The 22,857-nt window shown below is 48.3% G+C and overlaps 1 protein-coding gene across 2 annotated transcripts in view; it reads right to left on the bottom strand.

The window, feature by feature from the left end:
* Positions 1–1,347: 1,347 nt before the first annotated feature.
* NOS3 (nitric oxide synthase 3) overlaps positions 1,348–22,857 on the bottom strand; it is a 204,451-nt gene continuing 182,941 nt past the window's right edge. The window contains exons 24-26 of one of the 2 annotated variants that reach the window (XM_029587975.1): positions 21,462–21,610; positions 6,112–6,306; positions 1,348–2,238 (exon numbers count right to left, since the gene is read on the bottom strand). In XM_029587975.1, the coding sequence (XP_029443835.1) occupies positions 2,128–2,238; positions 6,112–6,306; positions 21,462–21,610 (455 nt within the window). In that variant the 3' untranslated portion in view covers positions 1,348–2,127. The remainder of the gene's footprint in view (positions 2,239–6,111; positions 6,307–21,461; positions 21,611–22,857) is intronic. The other variant, XM_029587976.1, reaches the window with a different exon arrangement.

The following is a 22,857-nucleotide window of genomic DNA, read 5'->3' on the forward strand; positions in this document are numbered from 1 at the left end:
ACCCTGAGCAGAGGTTTTTCGCTGTTTCCCGCTCCTCACAGCCCTCGGGGGAAGTTTTCATTAGTTTGTTTACTTTTCTTCCCCCATGCCACGATCTTTGTGATGTTCAGGCCCTGGCTCTCCCGCCAGGGCCTGTGTTTGAGATGCCTCACTGGTGGGAAGGGTACCTCAAGGCCAGCGGGGCATTCCTCAACACGCTCTTATGTTTGTATGTCCTTTTTTACCAGTCTTTTCTGTTCTGGCTCTGAACCATTTTGGCCATAGTTCACTATCCTGTGCTGCAATTATCAATCTCTCATCTATAAGTTTGAATTTACTTCTCCTTAACTACTACTGCATCCAAGCTTGATCCATGTGGGGCTTCTGAAGTAACTCTCTGTACTTCCCATGTTAAAGATTTTTTTTTCTCTCTTGTTTTCCTAATTCTGTAGCTTTTTTCCCCCTTCGCCTGCTTGGGGATTTTCAGTCATGCCCTCCATTCGCTGGAACGATCCTCCAAGCTGCTGATGCTTGCTCGCCTTCATACGTGTTTGGGTCAGTTGATGTCATTAAGTAAGCCTGAAGGGCCTATTATTGTAGCTATGTGTAATCTGTTTCTCAGTTTGCATCATGTCATGTTCAAACTCGTCAACCTGCTGTATAAGATAATTCACAGCATCAGCTTTCCTCTCAAATGACTAAGCCTGAACTGCTCTGTGAATCTCTGGGTCTCATCCGTCCACCTCCTACTTCCTCCCCCCCCCCCCCCCTTTCTTGGCCTCACCCCCATCCATTTTTTTTGTTATTTTTAACCTCCTCCCCTTTAGCCAGACGCTTGGTGTCGCTGTTGCTCAATGGTTGGGATTCCCTTTCCCCCTCTCAGTTTGTGAATATTGCCTGCGCCACATCCCTAGCTCTGGCCGGCTCAGTGAAAAGTCGGACCCAGGAATCAAACGGAGGACTTCTGCATGGGGAGCACACGGCATTGCTACTGAGTCACCGGACCAGCCCACACGAACTAACCTTTTCACATCTCTGACCCTTGCTTGGCTCAGGTATAACTAAAATCACTGTGTAATTGCATTTATTGAAAGACACTCTGGCAAGGGCTACTCTAGAAAAGCTCAATAATACAACTCAGTGAGTTACTGAAGAATGGTGGTGGCCGGCTCATCTGAGATGACAAACTTACGGCTGCGTACAGAACTGGAGAGCACCAGCTGCAAGCAATGAGCTGATGTCACCTTCTCTCCTATTGTTCTTGAGAACCGATACCCATGAGGTAAAAGGGGAAGGGCAAAGGGACCCAGACGGCCAGCCCCAAAAATCTGAGATGTTTAGAGAGAAGAGACATAAAGACAGAGTAACCATCATAGGAATAAGCAATTTTAAAGAACTCTACCATGCAGACAAGAATTATAAAAATATATTTTACAAAAAAAGAAATAATCACTTGTCTTGGTAATTCTGGAGAATTTATAACAGAACCTTTTTCACCTTATGTCGTCTTAAAAGAGTTTCTGTAACTGCATAACATGACAAGGTCCAAGAGCGAGGGGTGTTCGCAGCAGGCCCCGTGGTGAACAGGACCACCAGCAGGGGGGGACGACCCTTGGTATCCAGTGCCGACAGCGACCAGTGCAGGGGAGAGGTGAAGGAAGGACTCTCAACTTCATAATATGGAGTACATTTTTAGTCCATGCTGCTCCCAAGGCCCGTTTCAGCTTCCTGCGCCCGGGATGGCAACTGAAGAGCCGTAGCCGGAAAACCAGGCCATGCGCCTTGCCCCATCCAACTCAGCTACGAATCCAACTCCAAACTCTCCCACAGACACCAGGATTCAATATGACCCATCACTGCCCCTCTTCCAGATCTTTCACAGCAAGGGGAAGGCAAATCGGGAGGAAGCAAGGGAGAATAGAAAGAAGAAAGGGGTTACAGAGAAAAAAGGAAGGAGGGAGAGGGGAAGAGGAAGGCAAGAGAAAAATATGCTGGAGGTGAGGGAGGAGGATGGAGGAGGGGAAGATGGGGAGTGGGAGAGAAGAGGAAGCGTGGGACAAAGGGGAGGGGAAGGAGTGAGAGGGGAAGAGAGAACAGCAACGCTTCTTGAAGAGGAGATGATGAGGAAGCTCTTTTGAAGGCTTCGCTTTAGATCTCTCGTTTCTCCTGCAAGGAGAAGGACTGCGAGCGGATCCTGGAGGTCACCTCTTGTGTGCGGAGCGTGATGCCAAAGATATCTTCGTGGTATCTGTTCTGATCCTGAAGGGAAAAAAAAAAAGGGAGTTAAAACATCTCTGACAATGGCAGGAAATGAGGTTTCGGTAAGATATCAAAGCTGAGGAAAACCCAGAATTCCAAACTCATGTGCCAGGACTTCTGTTTATTTCTAGTTCAGTACCGAAAAAAAGTGTATTAAAAAAAAAAAAGCCTCCTTGCCGAGAAGCAGGAAGAATTATGGGGAAACTGATTCTAATCCCCTATCTGCCACTGTCTTTCTGTGTGGCCTTGGAAGCTTTCAAACATCTGGCAGGCTTCCAACAAGGTACAAAGCAGGGGGTGAGGGTGAAGGAGAAAGGGTCGTGACATGGAAGCGGTGAGAAAGTACCGAGCGCGGTGGATCCCTGGTAATCCAAACAGTGACAGCATTCAAGCACAGCAGGGATGGATACGGAGGTAAGTGGGAAAGGGGAGAGAAGGGGAAAGGGGAGAGAAGGCCGAAGCTCGAGCAGGGTCCGTGCTGACAGCAGGAAGGGGGACAACTGGGCAGACTGAGTGGGGCAAGAGCCCTTCAGCTGCTTACAGACTCAGATTCAAGAAACCGTCCTGGCACGATAATTTGAACGCATGTTGCCAAAGAAATACATTAAGTGGTAAACACTACTGTCTCTGTCGCAATGCTGTTCAACCAGGCGGCTGTGGGAAAGCTCTTTCCTGTGCCTCAGTGCTGACAGCCGCAGCGTGATCCTTCTCCCTGGGCCCATGACTGACTCTGTTGGACAGTACCCCAAAATCTCTTGCTTGCTGCTCCAGCCCCCTTCCCTCCTGACCCCACAGCCACCAGCCAGCAACTGGGAAGACTGGAGGGGAGGGGAAGGAGCAGGGAGCTCACGCAGCAGCAGCGAATGGCAGAGAAGAGGCCTCCGCTCCCTGCTCCAGCCTACTCCCCCCGCCCCCACCTGCCGCCTGGATGCAGGGCTCTTCTCTGCTGTGCTGGGTTTGCTTGGAGAGTCGGGGGGCCTCAGGGCTCCCATGCCTGTGCTGCAGGGACATGGGGGCTCAGCTGAAAGCAGAAGAGGGAGTCACCCTGAGCTTCAGTCAGGTGAGAATGATGTGGGAAGGGAAGTGGGGGGGGGGGGTGAATGCTGAAGTGCAAAAGGTGGTGGATGTTAGGGGAAGTGAGGAGGTTATGAATGCTTGGAGGAGGAGCCAGCTCAGTACGCTGGCACGATATTATGCACTGCTGCTCCTGCCACTGGGGATGGGGAGAGGATTTGCAGGACAAGCTGGGCCATAATTAGTGGAGGGGATAAGGGGGGAGAGAGAGAGAACCAACAACGGCGGGAGAGAAAGAAGAGAGAAAGGCCCCTGGTTAAGGGGCAAAGTGATGGAGGGAGAAAGAGGACCTAGGTTAGAGAAAGAGAGAGACAATTTTTACTAGGAAGATGGAGCTAGAGAAATGACTCAGGAAGAGGGAGAGAAAAGGAGATCTGGAAAAGGGCAAGAGATCCAGGGTTGGAGAATGCACAGAAAAGGATAAAGAACACTAGACAGGGGAGGGAACGGGAAGCCAAGCTGAAGGGAAAGGGAGCGAGGGAGAAAGGACCTGTGATGGGGAGACAGAGAAACTGGACTGGAAGAGGAGAGAGCTGAGGATGGGGGTTGAGAGAGAGACGACCTTAGATTTGGGAGTGAGGAATTCCTGGAAAGAAAGCAAATGAGGGAGGGGGGGGGGGGAGGAGGAACGAGAAAAGGAGGCGAATATCAAGGAAAAAAGCAGAAAGGATGAAGGAAGAGAAAGTATTAAAATATCCAGCTTGAAGGAAAAAGAAGAAAATCCAAAAACCGAACAAGAGAGAAGCCCAGTGAAAAAAAAAAAAAAAGACACTGAGCTAGAAAAACCAAAGCAGAGACACCAAGGGTTGGAAGCATTTCTTTATAGAAAAGAGTATTAGCAAAACACATTTTAAAATGTTTTAACAAGTTAATATATACAATTATTAAAATGGTTATCCTGTTTTTCCTTTTATTCATGTTTGTTGTGGTCTTTAAGTTATACTTATGCAAACTGTGAATGTTATTATTGTAATCTGCTCTTATCGAGTTGTGTTGGAGGTAGCAGAATAAGCAAAGACATAAAGAAATAAAATAAAACTTATTGCCTGAGAGAGAATGTTAATAACTCATCAGTTCAAAAGCCCTTACCTGGACACAACTTCCACATGTTGGGAACAATTGGAGTTTGCGGGCTAATTTCAACTTTTTCTGGAGTATAATTAATTCTCTTGAATTTACGACATACCAAAGAACACAGGTTTTGTACTGGGCCCAAAAATATTTCGTAGCAACATTTCTTAAAGAATGTGCTTGTAGGTACATTTTGAAAGTAGAATATAACAATTTTCTATGGCAACAGGCCACTAAATGTCCCCCTGCCACCAAACGAACTGCTCACTCACTACTCACACTACAGAGAACAAGTGTCCCAGATTCTCCGGGAATCCTGCTCCTCCCTCGCTCTTTCCCACTGGCAGGAGAACAGCAGCACTTCCACCTCAGCTGGCTTCAGTCTGACCTCTGAACGTGCAGGGCCCTGTCATCTCACACGACCCGCTGGTTGCCCAAGTTTAGATGGCAGATTGAAGCCAGCAGAATGAGGCACACACAGGTTAAAAAGTGCTACTCTTCTCCTGCTGGTGGAAGGTGGGGGGAGGGAATCGTGCAAGATTGGTTCGGTGTGCCATGAAGACTGAGAAAATCTAAAAAGCGTGCCATGAAATAAAAAAGGCTGAGAGGCACTGTGCTCATTGTTCCCTCTACGCTGTGCGTGCGCACACAAGTTGTGAACCCCACATACAGAGCAAAACATAGTGGGGCAGATTTTATAAAACCAGGAGCGCTCGTACTTTTGTTCGCACACCAGGCGCAAACAAAAGTACGCCGGATTTCAATAGATGCCGCGCGTATCTGTTAAAATCCGGGGTCGGCGGGCGCAAGGCTGCCCAAAATCGGTAGCCTGCGCACGCTGAGCCATGCAGCCTGCCTCCGTTCCCTCCGAGGCCGCTCCGAAATCGGAGCGGCCTCGGAGGGAACATTCCTTCCACCCCCCGCACCTTCCCCTCCCTAACCCACCCCCCGGCCCTATCTAAACCCCCACCCCTACCTTTAATCCAAAAGTTACGCCTGCCTGAGGCAGGCGTGACTTGCACGCACCGGGCCGGCTGCCATGTTCCGGTCCGGGGGCTGGTCCGGAGGCTGTGTACACGTGCCCAGGCCGGAACCACGCCCTCGGCTCCGCCCCTGGAACACCCCCGATGATGCGCCGGCCGCGACACGCCCCCCAGGAAAGCCCCAGGACTTACGTGCGTCCCGGGGCTTTGCGCGTGACGGCAGCCTATGCAAGATAGGCACGGCGCGCGCAGGGGTGGTTTGGGGTAGGTTTTCGGGGGTTACGGGCGTAACCCTTTGAAAATCTACCCCAGTGTGCACAAGAAATCCCAATTTGTATTATACTGGCTTGTAGTGCACAAATTTGCACTTAGTTTATAAAATGTTGCACAAAAAGAAAAGTTTTACGCATGCAGTCTTTAAAAAATGTTTAGGGAACGTCGAGTCTGCGCCACCTACTATGCATGTGGCCTTTGTGCTTGTCTTCCCCTTTGTGTACGTGTAGTCTCTTGAAAGGCCACTAGAGGACACTGTGAGCCCAGAAGAAAGGAAAGGCTGTATCTGCTCATACCACTCCAGGAGCTGGGAGAGATACAGGACACAGGCAGGGGCTATGGAGGTGTGTGACAGAGACCACAGGAGTAAGAGAGGAACCGAGGCTGCGAGGAGGGGGCTAAGGAGGTGATAGGGAGAGAGACTGCAGGAGTAAGAGAGTACCAGGAGCAAGCCATGCCGCCGCCGACTCACCCGAAGCTGTCCGATGTAATCTCCCGCCTCCGTGACGCTCATGTCGCCCTCCGCCATCAGGATGAGTTGCACCGTCTGCAGCACGTCTGTCGCCATGGTGACGTCACCGCAGGTGTACATGTGCCCTTGGAGCTGGTACAGCACCTTGTACACCTGCGTTGCCAGGGTAGTCTTCAGGATGTCCTGCACATAGGTCTGCCGGACAAGAGACAAGAGGCTGTGACAGGGCTGCTGGGGGAGCTTCAAAGGCTCACGCAGTGTGAGAGAAAACCACGTGGGTGTAACAGAGTCGAGCAGGCCAAAGGAAGTGCTGATCAGATAGGGTTTCATCAGGCCCCCTTCTCAGCGTCACAGGAGCCACGCACAGCACTGTGGTAGTTACCTCTGCATTATTATGGTAAAAATAAAAATGCATCATTGCCTCTCGCACAGAATTAAAAGAAAACCTCCCAGACATGTAATTCTTCCAAAAGATATCCAAATATGTTAAACTAGCAGCAGGCTGCTCATGGCATACTCCTTCCAGGAGGTCCAAGGCAGGGGAAAGCATTAAATAGAATAGATGGAGAGATAGTGAGTTTTACTATTCTTGTACTCTGGCACTTGGCGCTATTGGAAGATTTTTCTTCTTTTCCTCCGGGGAGTACATACATGACATTTGTGCTTAGGAAAAGGTTTGCATGCTTTAAGTTTTACACGCTGGAGGAGTGCGATTTACGCTCTGGCAGTAATGGAGAAAGCTGAACCAAAAGGGCCTCTCCCAGAAGGATGGCTGACATTTTTATGGATTTGGTCTCCTTATCTGGGATTCCTTACCTCATTGGGCTCATAGCCAGATTTTAAATGATTTAGCTGAACTTGTTCTTTTTGTTTCTTTTTTTGATTTGTTCTTTTTCTTATTATAACATGCTATGTGGAATTACATTCTCGTTTCCCGTGCCTTTTGGGGAGGGGATTTTGTACAGTCTGTTGTTCTATGCTTTATCGTAGTCTGACATGGGGTAATCAGAGTCATACATCATTGTGTCATTTTTGCTGTATTGTTGTTAAAAAAAAAAAAATGTTCTTCCTATTTGTGAGAAAGGGATGGGTTAATGGGGTAGGGAACAAGGTGATGCTGCATAGGCTTCAATTGTTCTTCTGTTTGCCACGGTGCTGGAAAGCTTCCACCAGTTATCATGCGGTTTTTTTTTTGTATTGTTTTGTTGATAACAATAAAAAAAAAAAAGATTTGAACATAAACAGAATACATTTCTCTCGCCAAGAATGGCTAAAGTACCTTCCCGTGGCGTCCTCGTATTACATCTTCTAGACCAAACCTCAGCAAGGCAAGCACTATTGCTAAAGTATGAAAATAAGCCAAAAATACAAATTCAGAGCGGCCGCGCATCACCCAAATAAAAAAATTAAAGTGCCAACACTAGGGCTTATGTTGATGGCGCTAACAACCTCTGCTGCGGTTCTGGGTCCTGGGGAACCTGTTCATGCACTCACTGCAGCAGGAGACAAACCACAACAGCAGCTAATGAAAAAAAAAACTTGAGGAGGACTGAATACAGCTATGTGGACCAGTGAGAATACAAGGGAAATAATGCACTGCTACTTTAATGCTATCAACCCTGTATTTAATTTTAGAGTATGCCAACATCTGGATGAAAGAGCATTAGCATGAAAGGAAAAACTGCAAAATGTAAGTGCTGCAAACTTAAGATCCCCCAGCGGGAAAGATCAGTCCAAAGTGCATCAGTGATCTCATCTTACAAACAGCGGAGTGATGAGAGAAAGGAGATCTAGAGATGAGTAGCAGAAGAGAGGTGCCCGAACAGCCCTAGCAATCGGAGGAGGAAACGGGTGAGCATAGGAGGATTAGAGCAAAGCAGAACGGCCCAAGCAACGGAGTCAAAGATGAAAGGCAAATGAGAGACCAAGAGACAGGAGAACTAACAGCTGAGGCTCCAGGACTCGGTGGAGATGGATAGGTATGGCTGAGCCCCGGACAGAGAAAGGCTACTTAAGTTAAATCTGGCACTCAAAGTAAAATGTATGATCAGTAACATCCACGGGGCCATGACCTGCATAAAACAGAGCTTCCATTGACATCATGGAAATAAATCAGATACTTAACCGTGCGGCAAAAAATCAGCACTGAGAGAATCCTACCAACAAGGACGGAAGGTCAGAGAAAAAGAGGATAACTCCTCCGTGAAGATGATGTACAGAGGAGAAAATAAAATCACTGCATGCAGAGGCATCACTGGGGCATGGGATAAATACTGTGCATCCCTAAAGGCTAGAGGATGGGAATAAATAATAAAGCTTGGGGGTAACCTGCACGGAGCAGCAGTTACTACCCTTAACAGAAACGTGGGGGTAACCTGCACGGTGCAGCAGTTACTACCCTTAACAGAAACACGGGGGTAATCTGCATGGAGAGGCAGTTACTACCCTTAACAGAATCACGGGGGTAACCTGCACGCAGCGGCAGTTACTACCCTTAACTGAAACGTGGGGGTAAACTGCACGCAGCGGCAGTTACTATCCTTAACAGAAACGCAGGGGTAATCTGCATGGAGAGGCAGTTACTACCCTTAACAGAAACATGGGGGTAACCTACACGCAGCGGCAGTTACTACACTTAACAGAAACATGGGGGTAACCTGCTCAGAGCAGCAGATACTACCCTTAACAGAAATGTGGGGGTAACCTGCACGGAGAGGCAGTTACTACCCTTAACAGAAACGTGGGGGTAACCTGCACGGAGCAGCAGTTACTACCCTTAACAGAAACGTGGGGGTAACCTGCACGGAGCGGCAGTTACTACCCTTAACAGAAACGTGGGGGTAACCTGCACGGAGCGGCAGTTACTACCCTTAACAGAAACGTGGGGGTAACCTGCACGGAGCAACAGATACTACCCTTAACAGAAACGTGGGAGTAACCTGCACGCAGCGGCAGTTACTACCCTTAACAGAAACATGGGGGTAACCTGCTCAGAGCAGCAGATACTACCCTTAACAGAAACGTGGGGGTAACCTGCACACAGCAGCAGTTACTACCCTTAACAGAAACATGGGGGCAACCTGCTCAGAGCAGCAGATACTACCCTTAACAGAAACGTGGGGGTAACCTGCACGGAGCAGCAGTTACTACCCTTAACAGAAATGTGGGGTAACCTGCACGGAGAGGCAGTTACTACCCTTAACAGAAACGTGGGGGTAACCTGCACGGAGCGGCAGTTACTACCCTTAACAGAAACGTGGGGGTAACCTGCACGGAGCGGCAGTTACTACCCTTAACAGAAACATGGGGGTAACCTGCACAGAGCAACAGATACTACCCTTAACAGAAACATGGGGGCAACCTGCTCAGAGCAGCAGATACTACCCTTAACAGAAACCTGGGGGTAACCTGCACGCAGCGGCAGTTACTACCCTTAACAGAAACATGGGGGTAACCTGCTCAGATCAGCAGATACTACCCTTAACAGAAACGTGGGGATAACCTGCACACAGCGGCAGTTACTACCCTTAACAGAAACATGGGGGCAACCTGCTCAGAGCAGCAGATACTACCCTTAACAGAAACGTGGGGGTAACCTGCACGGAGAGGCAGTTACTACCCTTAACAGAATCGCGGGGGTAACCTGCACGCAGCGGCAGTTACTACCCTTAACAGAAACATGGGGGCAACCTGCTCAGAGCAGCAGATACTACCCTTAACAGAAACATGGGGGTAACCTGCACACAGCGGCAGTTACTACCCTTAACAGAAACATGGGGGCAACCTGCTCAGAGCAGCAGATACTACCCTTAACAGAAACGTGGGGGTAACCTGCACGCAGCGGCAGTTATTATCCTTAACAGAAAAGCAGGGGTAATCTGCATGGAGAGGCAGTTACTACTCTTAACAGAATCACGGGAGTAACCTGCACGGAGCAGCAGTTACTACCCTTAACAGAAACGTGGGGGTAACCTGCACGGAGCAGCAGTTACTACCCTTAACAGAAACGTGGGGGTAACCTGCACGGAGCAGCAGTTACTACCCTTAACAGAAACGTGGGGGTAACCTGCACGGAGCAGCAGTTACTACCCTTAACAGAAACGTGGGGGTAACCTGCACGGAGCAGCAGTTACTACCCTTAACAGAAATGTGGGGGTAACCTGCACGGAGAGGCAGTTACTACCCTTAACAGAAACGTGGGGGTAACCTGCACGGAGCGGCAGTTACTACCCTTAACAGAAACATGGGGGTAACCTGTACGGAGCAACAGATACTACCCTTAACAGAAACGTGGGGGTAACCTGCACGTAGCGGCAGTTACTACCCTTAACAGAAATGTAGGGGTAACCTGCACGGAGCGGCAGTTAGTACCTTGGCAAGCTTGCTGGGAGGACTAGATGGACCATTTTGGTTTTTTTCTGCCGTCATTATTATGTTACTATGGTAAATGAGCACCTCAGAGGGGTGAGGGTGCCAAAAGTATGGAGAAAGATCCAAACTGTCAGGCTGAAGCAAGGCTGCCCTAAGGCAGGAAGACAAACTCATATGTGCAAAATAAACTGAAAATCACAGCAGAGGCACAAAAGCTGTAGAGGTATGAAGAAAACTGAAGTGAGACACATCAAAGTAAATTCGTTGAGGAGAACCCAAAGCCATGCCACGGGGAATGGGGAAAGAAAATTAACGCACTTAAAGTAACACCAAGCAGGCTGCTGGCGCTAAACCTTCAACAAGGAGACAGAGCAGCTTTTAAACTACAGCATGGGGGAAAGCCGACAGCTGCCTAGCAGCGCATGATTCGGAGGGGGGTGTCTTCAAAGGATACTAAAGTAAGAGGGGAGTTAGGGCACACAGATAGAGAGAGTCCAATAAAAGCAAAAGTAGCCCATGTGCCCATAAGTAAAGAACAGATTGAGTTAAATGATTCTAAGTTATCCCTGTCAACTGCTAAGAAAGATGTATGTACAAATAAAAAAAGGACCTTGAAATGTTTCTATGGTAATGCCAGAAGTCTAAAAGAAAAGATGGGAGCGCTAGAGTGTATATCACTGGATGAAGAGAGAGTCTTAGTTGGCATCTCAGAGACCTGGTGGAAGGAGGATCATCAATGGGACAGTGCTCAACATGGTACAAATGATAGGGAGGATCAACTAATTGGGGGATGACACTTTATGTTAGGAATGACACAGAGTCCAACAGGATACAGGAAAATTGGTTCTTACCTGCTAATTTTTATTCCTATAATACCACAGATCAGTCCAGACCAGTGGGGTTTATGCATCCCTACCTGCAGATAGTGGCAGAGAACAAAACTTTGAGGCACTGCTACATAAACGAGAGTGCCACCTGCAGTCCCTCAATATTGACCTGTACCCAAGCCAAGATTAGAAACCATTCCCCCATACCAGGGTGAACCAAAAATCCTCAGGGTTGGATACCCTTGAACTGAAGACCAACATAACTCCAGTATCCAAACAGCCAGTCAACCACTCGATCCAACAAAAAACAGAACAGACTAATTGGTAAGAATCTCTTTGATATACAGCAAAAAATACCAGGAAAATCAGTCTTTCGACAGCAATACCAGGGCTGGTCTCTGGACTGATCTGCGGTATTACAGGAATGAAAATTAGCAGGCAAGAACCAATGTTCCTTTCCTGAACACATCCAGGTCAGTCCAGACCAGTGGGATTTACTAAAGCAACCCTACACCAGGCAGGAACCTGAAAGACCTGCTCTCAACACACTCACCGAAAGTCGTATCCTCGTGTCCGAACATCCAAACGGTGGTAATGCTTGTTGAAAGTATGAAGCGAGGACTACACCGCGGCCCTACAGATCTCTTGGGGAGACAACAACTGCACTCTGCCCAATAGGCTACCTGCGCTCAAGTCAAATGTGCTTTCAGACCACTCAGAATGGCTCGACCCTTACAAATATAGGCCGAACATAAATAACATAACAGAGTGCAACGCACATCCAAAAGATGGAGATCTCTACCCTCTACCAAACCTCTAAAGCATTCCAGGAAACCCGGCAATTCAACCATCTGATTCACATGGAAGTCCGAAACCACTTTCAGCAAAAAGGAAGGCACCGTATTCAAAGGCACTGGAGACAAGCAAGGATCAAGGCAGGCAGCAGACAGAAGCAAGGTCAGGAACCAGGCCGAGCCTATGATAGTTGGAATTAGAACAGTCAGATGCAGAGGAATGAAGAATCAGAAATGTTGCTCAGGCACCTGAGCTTCCTTTTATGTTAGAGCAGTGCTGATGTCATCAGTACACACCACAGGACGTCCTGGGCGCTGGCTCTATTAAGCTGCTGAGAAGATACAGGCTCCTACTCAGAGTAGCAGGATGCAGCAGAGGAGCAGGACGCCGGGAGCCATGCTGGCAAGGCCCCAGCAGGTCACAGGAAACCGTGCTGGTCTGGGATCATGAAACCCTGATCGCGGTGCAGCACCCCCATGGTCGGTGGCATGTTACAGGCAGAAAAGATGGGACTGTACGGATCGAAATCCCATCCTCTGTACACTGAAGAAAAAGGATCTTTACATGACAAGGCTTGCAATTCAGAAATGCGTCTTACCGAAAGACAGCGATGAAAAACACCACTTTCAAAGTAGGGTCCTTTAGCAATGCCTCCCTTCAGGATTCAGAAGGAGACTTGCACAAGGCTTTCAACACTAAACTGAGATTCCAAGGCGGAACCAAATGCCAAACCAGCAGCCGCAAGCACTGAATCTTACCACACCTGGATGCAAAGCAATAGAGGATTTGTGCACTCTGCCTCTCTAACAGGACAATGCAGCCACTTGTACCTTAAGAGAGTTCAAGGCTCTTTTTGTAGTCCTTTCTGCAAAAAAGAGGATCCCCAGGATTGAGGCCTGAAGCGGAGAAACGCTTGACTGCCGGTATCAGTCCTCCAATGCTGTCCAGACTTGAACATAAGCCAGGGAAGCGAACGACTTCCTAGCCTGCAATGACGTTGTAATAACCTCTTCCAAATAGACTTTAACTCTAAATCTTTGCCTTTCAACAGCCAAGCCATGAGACAAAAGCAATCCATCTGACTGAAGAAGATCGGACCCTGACGAAGGAGATCAAAATGCAAGGGCCCCACCACCTTGAGAGATGTAGTGCAAATCACAGAGTCTGGCCCACTCCAGCACTACCAGAATCACCTCACCTCAATGTCACTCTGTCCACCTCAGCACCCATCCTATCAGGGGCCATGGTGGAAAAATGTGCAGAAGATCCTTCTGAGGCCAAGGCTGAGACAGAGCATCCAGGCCTTCCGACCCCGACCTTCTCCTCTGATTCAAAACCCTTCGCCCCTTGGTGTTCAGACTTGTCGCCATCAAATCCACCTGTGGATTTCCCCATCTGGACCTGATGAGAACAAATGCCTCCCTCTGCAGGCTCCCACTCTCTAGGATCCAACCTGTGCCTGCTCAAGAAATCTGTCTGCATCTGGTGATGTGAGGCGCTGACACAAGCTGCATTTTTTTTTTTAAACTAACTTCTTAAAAGGGACCAAACCCCTAAAGAACCCAGTAAGAATAAGAGACAAAAATATAGAACTACTTTCCTTAGTGAAGTCTTCTATTTTCAGGCAGGCAAGAAGGGAGGCCTTAACAGAGAGGGAGAAGAGGACAGGGAATGAGGGAGTGAGCACTACTGGCTTTCAGACGCTCCTCGCTGACCGGGTGCAAGCACACTAAGGACTATCAACCTCCTGCTCACCCCTACTCCACCCAAGGGATAGCCAAAAGCCTAACACCTCAGGGAGCAATTTGTCCTACATGAAGCAGTCTGACTGCAGGATGGATTCCTCTACCATCTGCTGGAATCAGAGAGTACTGAGAGATTGCAGGTGGCACAGTGGCATATGTACCAAGACTACAGTGAAACCTTTATTCTCTGTCTCCATCTGCTGGTAGGAGAGAAAAACTCATCAGTATGGGACTGTCTGTGGGATGATAAGGAAGAAGATTTTGGACTTTATTTTATTGCAAAAAACAAAAAATCCCAACATATAAAAAATGTTGGTCTATTAAGAGACCGATGATTATAACAGAGATACGAGTGAACTGAGTAAACTGATGCTACAAATATATATCCATATCTGAGGGGTCTCTATTGGCTTTCAGATTGCCTACATCACATATGGGTGTAAGTAGGAAGTTGTTTTTTTAATATATTTGGATTGTAATATCTACTTGCTGTGGTTTGGGCTTTTCTTGTTGTGAACAACATCATGGTTTGAGAACAGAAGGGCGACAAGAGAGGAGCATATGGAATCAAAAGACCAGTTGATGCTAAACAAAGACTTGCTACTCTTAACAGAAGGTTTGGGGGTAGCCTGTCCGGAGCGGCAGTTGCTATTACCCAAAAAACCATGACGGGCAGACTAGATGGACCATTTTGGTCTTTATCTGCTGTCTTTCACTATGTCACTAACGGGCCGATACAGTAAAGTCTGCGGGAGAGCTCACCGGCCAGTGGCCGGTGCGCGCAATGCAGTATTTAAATTAGGTCCAGCAGTAGATCCGGGCAAAAGGAGCGGCGGCTGTCAATTTTGCCCTTATCAACCAATCGTCCAGGTAAGGATGGACTAAAATCCCTTCTCGGCGGAGAGCTGCTGCAACGACTACCATGATCTTGGTAAAGGTGCGGGGAGCAGTGGTTAGACCGAACGGGAGAGCCCGAAACTGGAAGTGCTGACCTAGGATCTGAAAATGAAGGAACTTCTGATGTTCCTGACGAATGGGGATGTGAAAATAAGCCTCCTTCAGATCTAAGGGAAACGAGAAATTCCCCGGGACGAACCGCTGCAATTACCTCCCGCAGGGTTTCCATTTTGAAACGGGGAACCTTGAGGGCCTGATTGACACTTTTGAGATCCAGAATGGGACGGAAAGAATTGTCCTTTTTGGGAACAATGAAGTAAATTGAATATTGGCCGGCGCCCCTTTCGTGTACTGGAACCGGAAGGATTGCCCCTAATTCCTGAAGATTCAACAAGGTGTTGGAAGGGCCGCAAGGGGAAACAATGTAGAGATCCGGCAGGTGTCTGGCAAATTGTAAAGCGTAGCCGTGCTCTATCACATCGAGGACCCAGAGGTCAGAAGTGATTTTGGCCCACTCTCTGAGAAACAGAGAAAGACGCCCACCTAAGTTTCGTGCGGAGGAATGGACCGGCCGAATCTCATTGGGGAGCTGACTTAGAGGTGGTGGACTGCTGACGGCCATCTCGGAAACCTCGACGGCCACGAAAGGAATGGGACCAAGACTGTGACCTGGATACCCCTCCCCTGGGGATGGATCCACGGGCTCTGTTAACATCACGGCGATTTCCCCTGAAGCGAGAACGAGACGGGAAAAAAGACTTTGACTGTTTGGGACGGTCCTCTGGCAGCTTATGTACTTTGTTTTCCCACAAGGACTGAATAAGCTGTTCCAGGTCCTCACCAAAAAGCAACTTGCCCTTAGAAGGAAGATTGCCCAACCGAGCCTTAGAAGAAGCATCAGCAGACCAATTGCACAACCAGAGAAGACGTCTGGCAGATACCGCTGAAACCATAGCTTTAGCTTGAACCCGAAGCAAATCATAAAGTGCATCCGCACCATAGGCTATAGCACCCTCCAAACGTTCAGCTTGCTAAGCCTCTGCAGACGGGAGGTCCTGGGTGCTGAGTAACTGCTGCATCCACCTAAGGCTTGCCCGCTGCATGAGACTGCTGCAAATTGTCGCCCGGACACCAAGAGCTAAGACTTCAAAAATGCGTTTTAAATAAAATTCAAGTTTACGGTCCTGTACATCCCGTAAGGCTGTAGAGCCCACTACTGGGATGGTAGTGCGCTTTGTCACAGCATTGACAGAAGAATCTACCTTAGGAATTTTTAACATGTCCAGGCAGTCCTCAGGGAGCGGGTACAATTTATCCATAGCCCTTCCAACGCGAAAACCCGTCTCTGGGAACTCCCATTCCCTGAGGAGGAGCAGGCAGTGCATAGGATGAAAAGGAAAACTGTGTGGTAAATCCCTGAGTCCTGCCAGGACCGGGTCCGTGTTTGGTGTCAACGCCGCCGCCACAGAGTCATCTGGGGGGGCATCAATTCCCAATTCCTGCAAAACAAAGGGAATAAGAGGCTCCAGCTCCTCCAGCCGAAATAAACTCAGGACCCGGGGATCATCGCCCTCTAAGGGGGGGGCAGTAGAATCATCATCATCCCCTGAAGGCCACTGATCATTTTAGTAGCCACCCTCTGAACAGACTCCATCCTGTTTATATCCTTTTGAAAGTGCGGTCTCCAGAATTGCACACAGCCGGGACCTATACAGGAGCAATATCGCCTCCCTTTTTCTGCTGATCATTCTTCTCCCTATGCAGCCAAGCATCTTTCTGGCATTTATCATCGCTTCATCCACCTGTTTGGCCACCTTTAGATCATCAGATACAATTACCCCCAGATCCCCGCTCTTTGTGCTTAGAAGAACTTCACCTCCAATACTGTACCTTTCCCTTGGGTTTTTGCATCCTAAATGCATGACTACATTTTTTAGAATTACATTTTAGCTGCCAGACCTTAAATTATTCCTCAAGCTTCCTCGACTATTCTTCGAGATCCCTCCTGAAATTTTCTACTTCTTTCACCCTGGTAAAGACTTTGGAATCATCGACAAAAATGTTGAAAAGAACCGGTACAAGGAGCGATCCCTGAGGCACAGCTCCTCCACAGAGAAAACTCCATTTACCACTACCCTTTGTTGCCTTCCTCTCAGCCAGTTTCTAACCCACTCAGTCACTCTAGCATCCATACCAAGGTTGCACAATTTATTTATAAGTCTTCTGTGCTGAACCGTGTCAAAGGGCTTGCTGAAATCCAAATGCACTCCATCTAGTGCTCTTCTTTATCCAACTCTCTGGTTACCCAATCAAAGAAATTGATTAGATTTGTCTGACTAGACTTATGTTACATTTGGCAGCTCTCAGGGCTGCCCTGCAAGCCGCCACACTTGCCCCTACCACTGACCAACACTGCCGGAGACCACCTCTTGCGGCAGAACACCATTGTCACCGCACACTGCTGACTGCCACTGCCTTCCCGCAGGCACGCACGCGCACATGTGCACACATAACATAGGTCCCGCGGTGGGAAACACTGAGCGGTGCCTCCTGATGATTTCAGCCCGACTGGGCTATTTAATCACAAGCCTTCCAGTGCGTGTTGCCTAGCATTCCTCAATCTTGTGTTCCTGCGCCTCATCCACTTTTGTTTTCTCCAGTTTTCCTCGTCCAACCCACCTTGTCTAGCCTCACCTTCTCCATCTTGTCCAGTATCTTCAGAGCGTCTTTGTCCACACTTGGCTTAGTCTCCGGATAAAACCCCTTGCCTAGACTGGACCACAATTTCCTGCCGCCTGGATCTGACCCCGCTGTGCTTTTGGATTTTACTTATCTTCACTCTTCTGGAGACCCGCCTAAGTCCTCCCAGCCGCCAGAAGCCAAGGGCTCAACCTTCGAGGGAGGCAGCTGGAAAAAGTGAGGCTCCAGAGACTGTCCCGCTGCAGGATGTGTTTACCTGCTGCCATTGGAGGCCTCGGGGGTTCGCCCTCGAGGCTGCATCAACGCCGATGATGTCAAAGTCCTCATACCTATACAAGAATCCATTACCAACTTCTTAAAATTCTGGGAGAAATGCCTCGCCTCCATAAACACCCTCCTCACGAACCTCCATCTTTCACTCAACACTACAAAAACAGAGCTGCTCATTATATCAAATCCACAGAACCCTAGGCTAGCCCTCTCAAGCAACCCCTCTCTCAACTTGTACTCTTTTCAGCCGTTTGTTCGTGACCTCGGTGTCATGATTGACCAACACCTGAACTTCAAAAAACACATCAACACAGTGCTAAAAGAAGGTTTCTACAAGCTCCATGTTATGAAGAAACTCAAACCTCTTCTCCATGCACAGGATCTCCACACAGTCATACAAGTGACCATCTGCCCAAAAATGGATTATTGCAACTCTCTTCTCCTTGGCCTCTCGTACGCCACCATCAAACCACTTCAAATGCTACAGAATGCGGTAGCCAGAACCCTCACTAATACCCGCAAATCCAACCATATAACACCTGTCCTCAGAGAACTTCATTGGCTCCCTATACCCTCTCGTATCCTCTATAAATCTCTTAGCATTCTCCATAAAACATTATACAATCACAACTCCAACTGGCTCGAAGAGCCACTGCGTTTCATCCTCCACAACCGCCCCACTAGAACATCTCACAAATGTACCCTCCACACCCCCTCCCCTCAAAAATGCTCATCTCACCTCCACGAGGGAGCGAGCTCTTTCGGTTGCAGGACCCACCTGTTGGAATGCTCTCCCTACTGAACCCTGCCAGTACAAATTTAGGAAAAAGCTGAAGACCTGGCTCTTTAAGCAGGCATTCCCAGCATAGGTCGTCCAGCGCCCCCACTCACTCCACCATGTTATTATCATTATGCTATCTATTATTTTATCATCTTTATGTCAATTACAATTATGCTAGTACTATGTTTATTATTATCCTACACTACATTAGATAATTTTATATTTCCATGCTATTTTACATTTTCAAGTTATATATCTTTCTTTCTTGTTATATATATATATTTTATATTTAATGTTAATTGCATTCTTTGCACGAATTGCACTCTATGCCCATTGTCTTGTTAATCCTCCTCTCTGCTGTTGCTGCCCCCCCCCCCCCATTCGATGTATTTCTCTTAGTTCCATGTAAACCGATATGATGTACCCACGAATGTCGGTATAGAAAAGTTGTCAAATAAATAAATAAATAGATAGATAAATAAAAACTACGCCACAGCACAAAGGGTTTACACACACCCGCTACCCTTCACAATTTACCTCTGGTAAAAACATAGTTAGCCATAACCATCTAGCAGGTAATTATGAGATATCTTTGCCTGACGGAGAAGGAGGTTGCCCCTAGATCTAGCACCCTCATTGGGATTTCTATACTTTTTTCTGTTTATATAAAGAAAGGGGAGCCATACTCATTGTATTATTTGTGCCTTGATGATAACTTTATTGGTTGCTACTCAACAATATACAAGGTGAAGCTGTGTACGGTGGGGGGAGGGGAAAAAACACTAAAACAATGGAACAGTCCTGATATAATCTAAGAATTGTTTTGTTACAATCGATATCTTTATGTTGAATGTATATTTTTCTTTTTCTTGAATAATACCAATAAGATGTTTATTAAAAAACAAACAAACCCAAAAAAACCCCCAAACCATGCTGCCTCAGATCTTGCAATCCATTGGATTCCAAAAATTGCACTATCCTCTGTTTTAGCAGTGAATCCATTAGTTTGCTCACCACAGAGGTCAGACTAACTGGCCTGTAGTTCCCAGCCTCCTCCTTACTTCCACTTTTATGAACAGGAATCACATCCTCCCTTTTCCAGTCCTCTGCAACTACTCCAGACTCTAATGAAGGATGGAACAGGTCAGCCGACAGAGCTGCCAGGACATCTGTAAGTTCCCTTAGTACCCTCGGATGTATCCCATCCAGCCCCATCGCCTTATCTACTTTAAGTTTAGTTAGGTCCTCATGAACACACTTTTTCTGAAAATCATTTCAGGTTTCCCTCACTTTCAGTCTTACTTGTGTTCGTTTTATGTGGTTTTGCTCCAAGTCCTACCACAGTCAACACCCAACAGAAATATTTGTTAAGCAATTTTGCTTTTTTCCTCATCAGCCTCTACATATTCCTCCCCTTTACCTCTGAGTCTCACGGTGTCTCTTTTGTCTCCCCGTTTTACCATATTTGCTATTTTTTCATTCTGTTTGAATTTTCGCATTCCTGACTACCCTCCCATCTTCTCTTAGCTTTTCCAGATATTGCCGTCTGACTTCCTCTTTCCGCGATCTCTGGTAGTTTGTGAATGCTAGGCTTTTCTCCCTTGCCTTTCTTTAGAAAACCGTAGCGGCCTCTTTTTCCTCTTCCTTTTATTTACATTCCTAACAAAAAGATTAGCTTCCCCCTTATGACATCTCCTTTCAGTTTTTCCCGCTACCCTTCTACTTCCCCATAGATTTTCCCATCCAGGTAACGACTCCGTGAGGTGCTTCCCACATTCTGAGAAAGTTAGTTTTCCTGAAGTCTAGGACCTTCACCTTACAGGGAAATTCAGGGCAAGCAGTGCGTGGGGGAGAGAAAGGGGAATGCAGGACAAGTAGTGGGTGGGTAGAGGAAGAAGGGGATCCAGGGCTTGCGGTGTGGGAGAGAGGAAGAAAGGGGATGCAGGAGTTGGGAGAGAGAGGGAGGGGGGATGCTGGGCAGGAGGGGAGAGAGGAGGCGCTTTTCTGGAGCCTCCGCTGTCAGAGGGACAGGTGTGCCTTCACTGCCTAATTAGAGAGCACGGTGCTGGAGTAGCCGCTGGCAAGTCAAGGGGGGAGGGGGGAGGTGGGCGTAATTCTGAATATCTGTTCCCCCCCGGTGCAGAAAAAGCTGGTCCCGGCACTGCTTCTAAGCACACCTCAATACGTTGCCTCTACATATTTCATCCTACGAACTCCAGGAGGCTCTCTGTGTTCAGTGCAGCTATTATGAAGGGCCCTAGCAGTAAATCTGAGCTATTGAGATCATACCCAGCATACCCCGGCTTACGAGGGAGGTACGTTCCTGCCATGGTATGTGCAAAACAAACCCACCTGGAGACATTAACCCCAAGACAGAAAAAGTTTTATTACAATACATAATCTAGCCAACATTTCGGTGCACCAGCAGGTGACTGCTTGTTAAGATACCAAAATCTGGGCCTTGTTTATGGGGTTAGAATCAAGCTTTTTCCAGCATGGAGGTCCTGTTATATCAGGTGCCGGCTGCCAGTGTTGACTTATTTAGTTAATTCCTCCATGCTACAGGAGATATCCGTTGGGATTATGGGCAGTGTTACATCTCGGTGCCTCGGGAGCGGTCTGTGGGATTCTCACTGCCACAGCAGATCTCTGTGGTGTTCTGAGGAACGTCCCTTCTGTGCAGAATCTGCCAGGGGACTTAGAAAGATGCGTCCACGCTGTCCTATGGCTGGGCCCAGGGCAGAAACAGCTGCTTATACCTACTGCCCACGGAAGGGAAAAGGAAAGCTGTTTATGGGGTCTTTCAGAACAGCTGGTGAGCGTCTGTAGGATTCTCAGCACGATCTACCATGTTCCCCTGTCACACTGACGGTGTTGCTCAGTAGTGCCACTATGACTGAAGGGAAATGCATGGTGCTTCTCCTGCCCCCCCCCCCCCCCCCCTTGATACTCCCAACCCCCTACCTTTACAGTACCCGGCTCCCGGGAGAAGGCCGTCAGAATCTGGGTCAAGGCACCTCGAGACTTGGCCTCCAGGCTCTCCTCTTTGTAAATGTGGTCCAGGTCTGAGCAGCGGCATCCAAACACCAGAATCATGTCGCCTGGCCTCTGCCCTACACCGAGAAAAAGACACCGCCGATCAGACAGCAGCAGGGCCCTGTGTCCTGTCCACCAGCCTCACACTGTGAACCACGCCCCAGCCTGTCCCCTCCCGTGACCTCACACTACAGGTCCGACAGCAGCACAGCTCTGTGTCCTGTCCCTGCGGGTCCCATAGCAGCAGCACAGGCCCGTGTCCTTTCCCCACAGTCTCACACTGTGGGTCACAGAGCAGCGGCAGCACAGCCCCATGTCCACACAGTGCAGGTCACTGTCCTGTCCGATGGACTCATTCTGCAGATCACCTTTCCTCTGTATCCATTGAAATAGCATCGTTACTCTTATGCCAAGTGAGGTCAGAGTCTCCGCCCACCCTTCTCTCAGAGCCCCATAATTCCCTGTGAGCATTAGTCCTTCCAGAAAAAGATGTTTCTCTATGCCCTCTGACTGCTCTGGGGGTTTCCCCTCACAGGCTGTCTGTATGCCTCTCGTCTGGGGCCACCTGGCTCTCTTGCCGACAACACACGACTTACTATGTATTACACTCTCTCTATCCCACCCTGTCCTGCATGAGGGGACAGTTCTAAGTCTTGCAGATCTCTGTGTCACAGGGTAGCTAAGATCTGTTCTTTCTGGTGAGCTAAGATTATTCTGTGGGGAAGGTCCTAATGTACCATAATGGTGTATAGGTGGTTGGGGCATTTTTAAAAAAATTTTCTTCAGTTATGTAGTTAATAGTGCTGAGTAGGGGTGTAGTGGAATGAGTAAGAATTTTGGGGAAGGTGTTGAGTATTTGTGTGCATTCTTTTTTTCTTGCATTCTCACTTTGTAAGGGGGAGGGAGGGGGTGATAGCGGTGTATGTGGTTGTGCATTTAGAGGCACTGTTTCCACTTCATACTCTCCAATTTGTCCATCTCTTCTCACCTGTGTGTGTGTTTTGGGGGAGGGGGATAGTGGAATGTGTGTAGGAAGATGTGTGTGCACTCTTTCCCTCTCTCCCTCCACCCCTTTGCACGCCCTGTTCCCTCCCTCGCTTGACCCCCTCCCCTCCTTTGTGTTCCAATTCCACTCTGGCTCTCTTCTGATTCACCTTTGCCCTCCCACCCAATCCTCTTTTCTGCCCTTTCACTCTCCCCCCACTCTCCTCCCCTCCCACCTCCAGCAGCTTCCTGCCACTGGTGGGGCCTGAGAAATCCCACCAGCCATTCCACTGCTGATTCTGCGTCCTCCACCCTTCTTTTTCTGCTGCTCCCCCTCTCA

Source organism: Rhinatrema bivittatum, chromosome 2 (genome assembly GCF_901001135.1).
Source record: "Rhinatrema bivittatum chromosome 2, aRhiBiv1.1, whole genome shotgun sequence".
NCBI lineage: Eukaryota > Metazoa > Chordata > Amphibia > Gymnophiona > Rhinatrematidae > Rhinatrema > Rhinatrema bivittatum.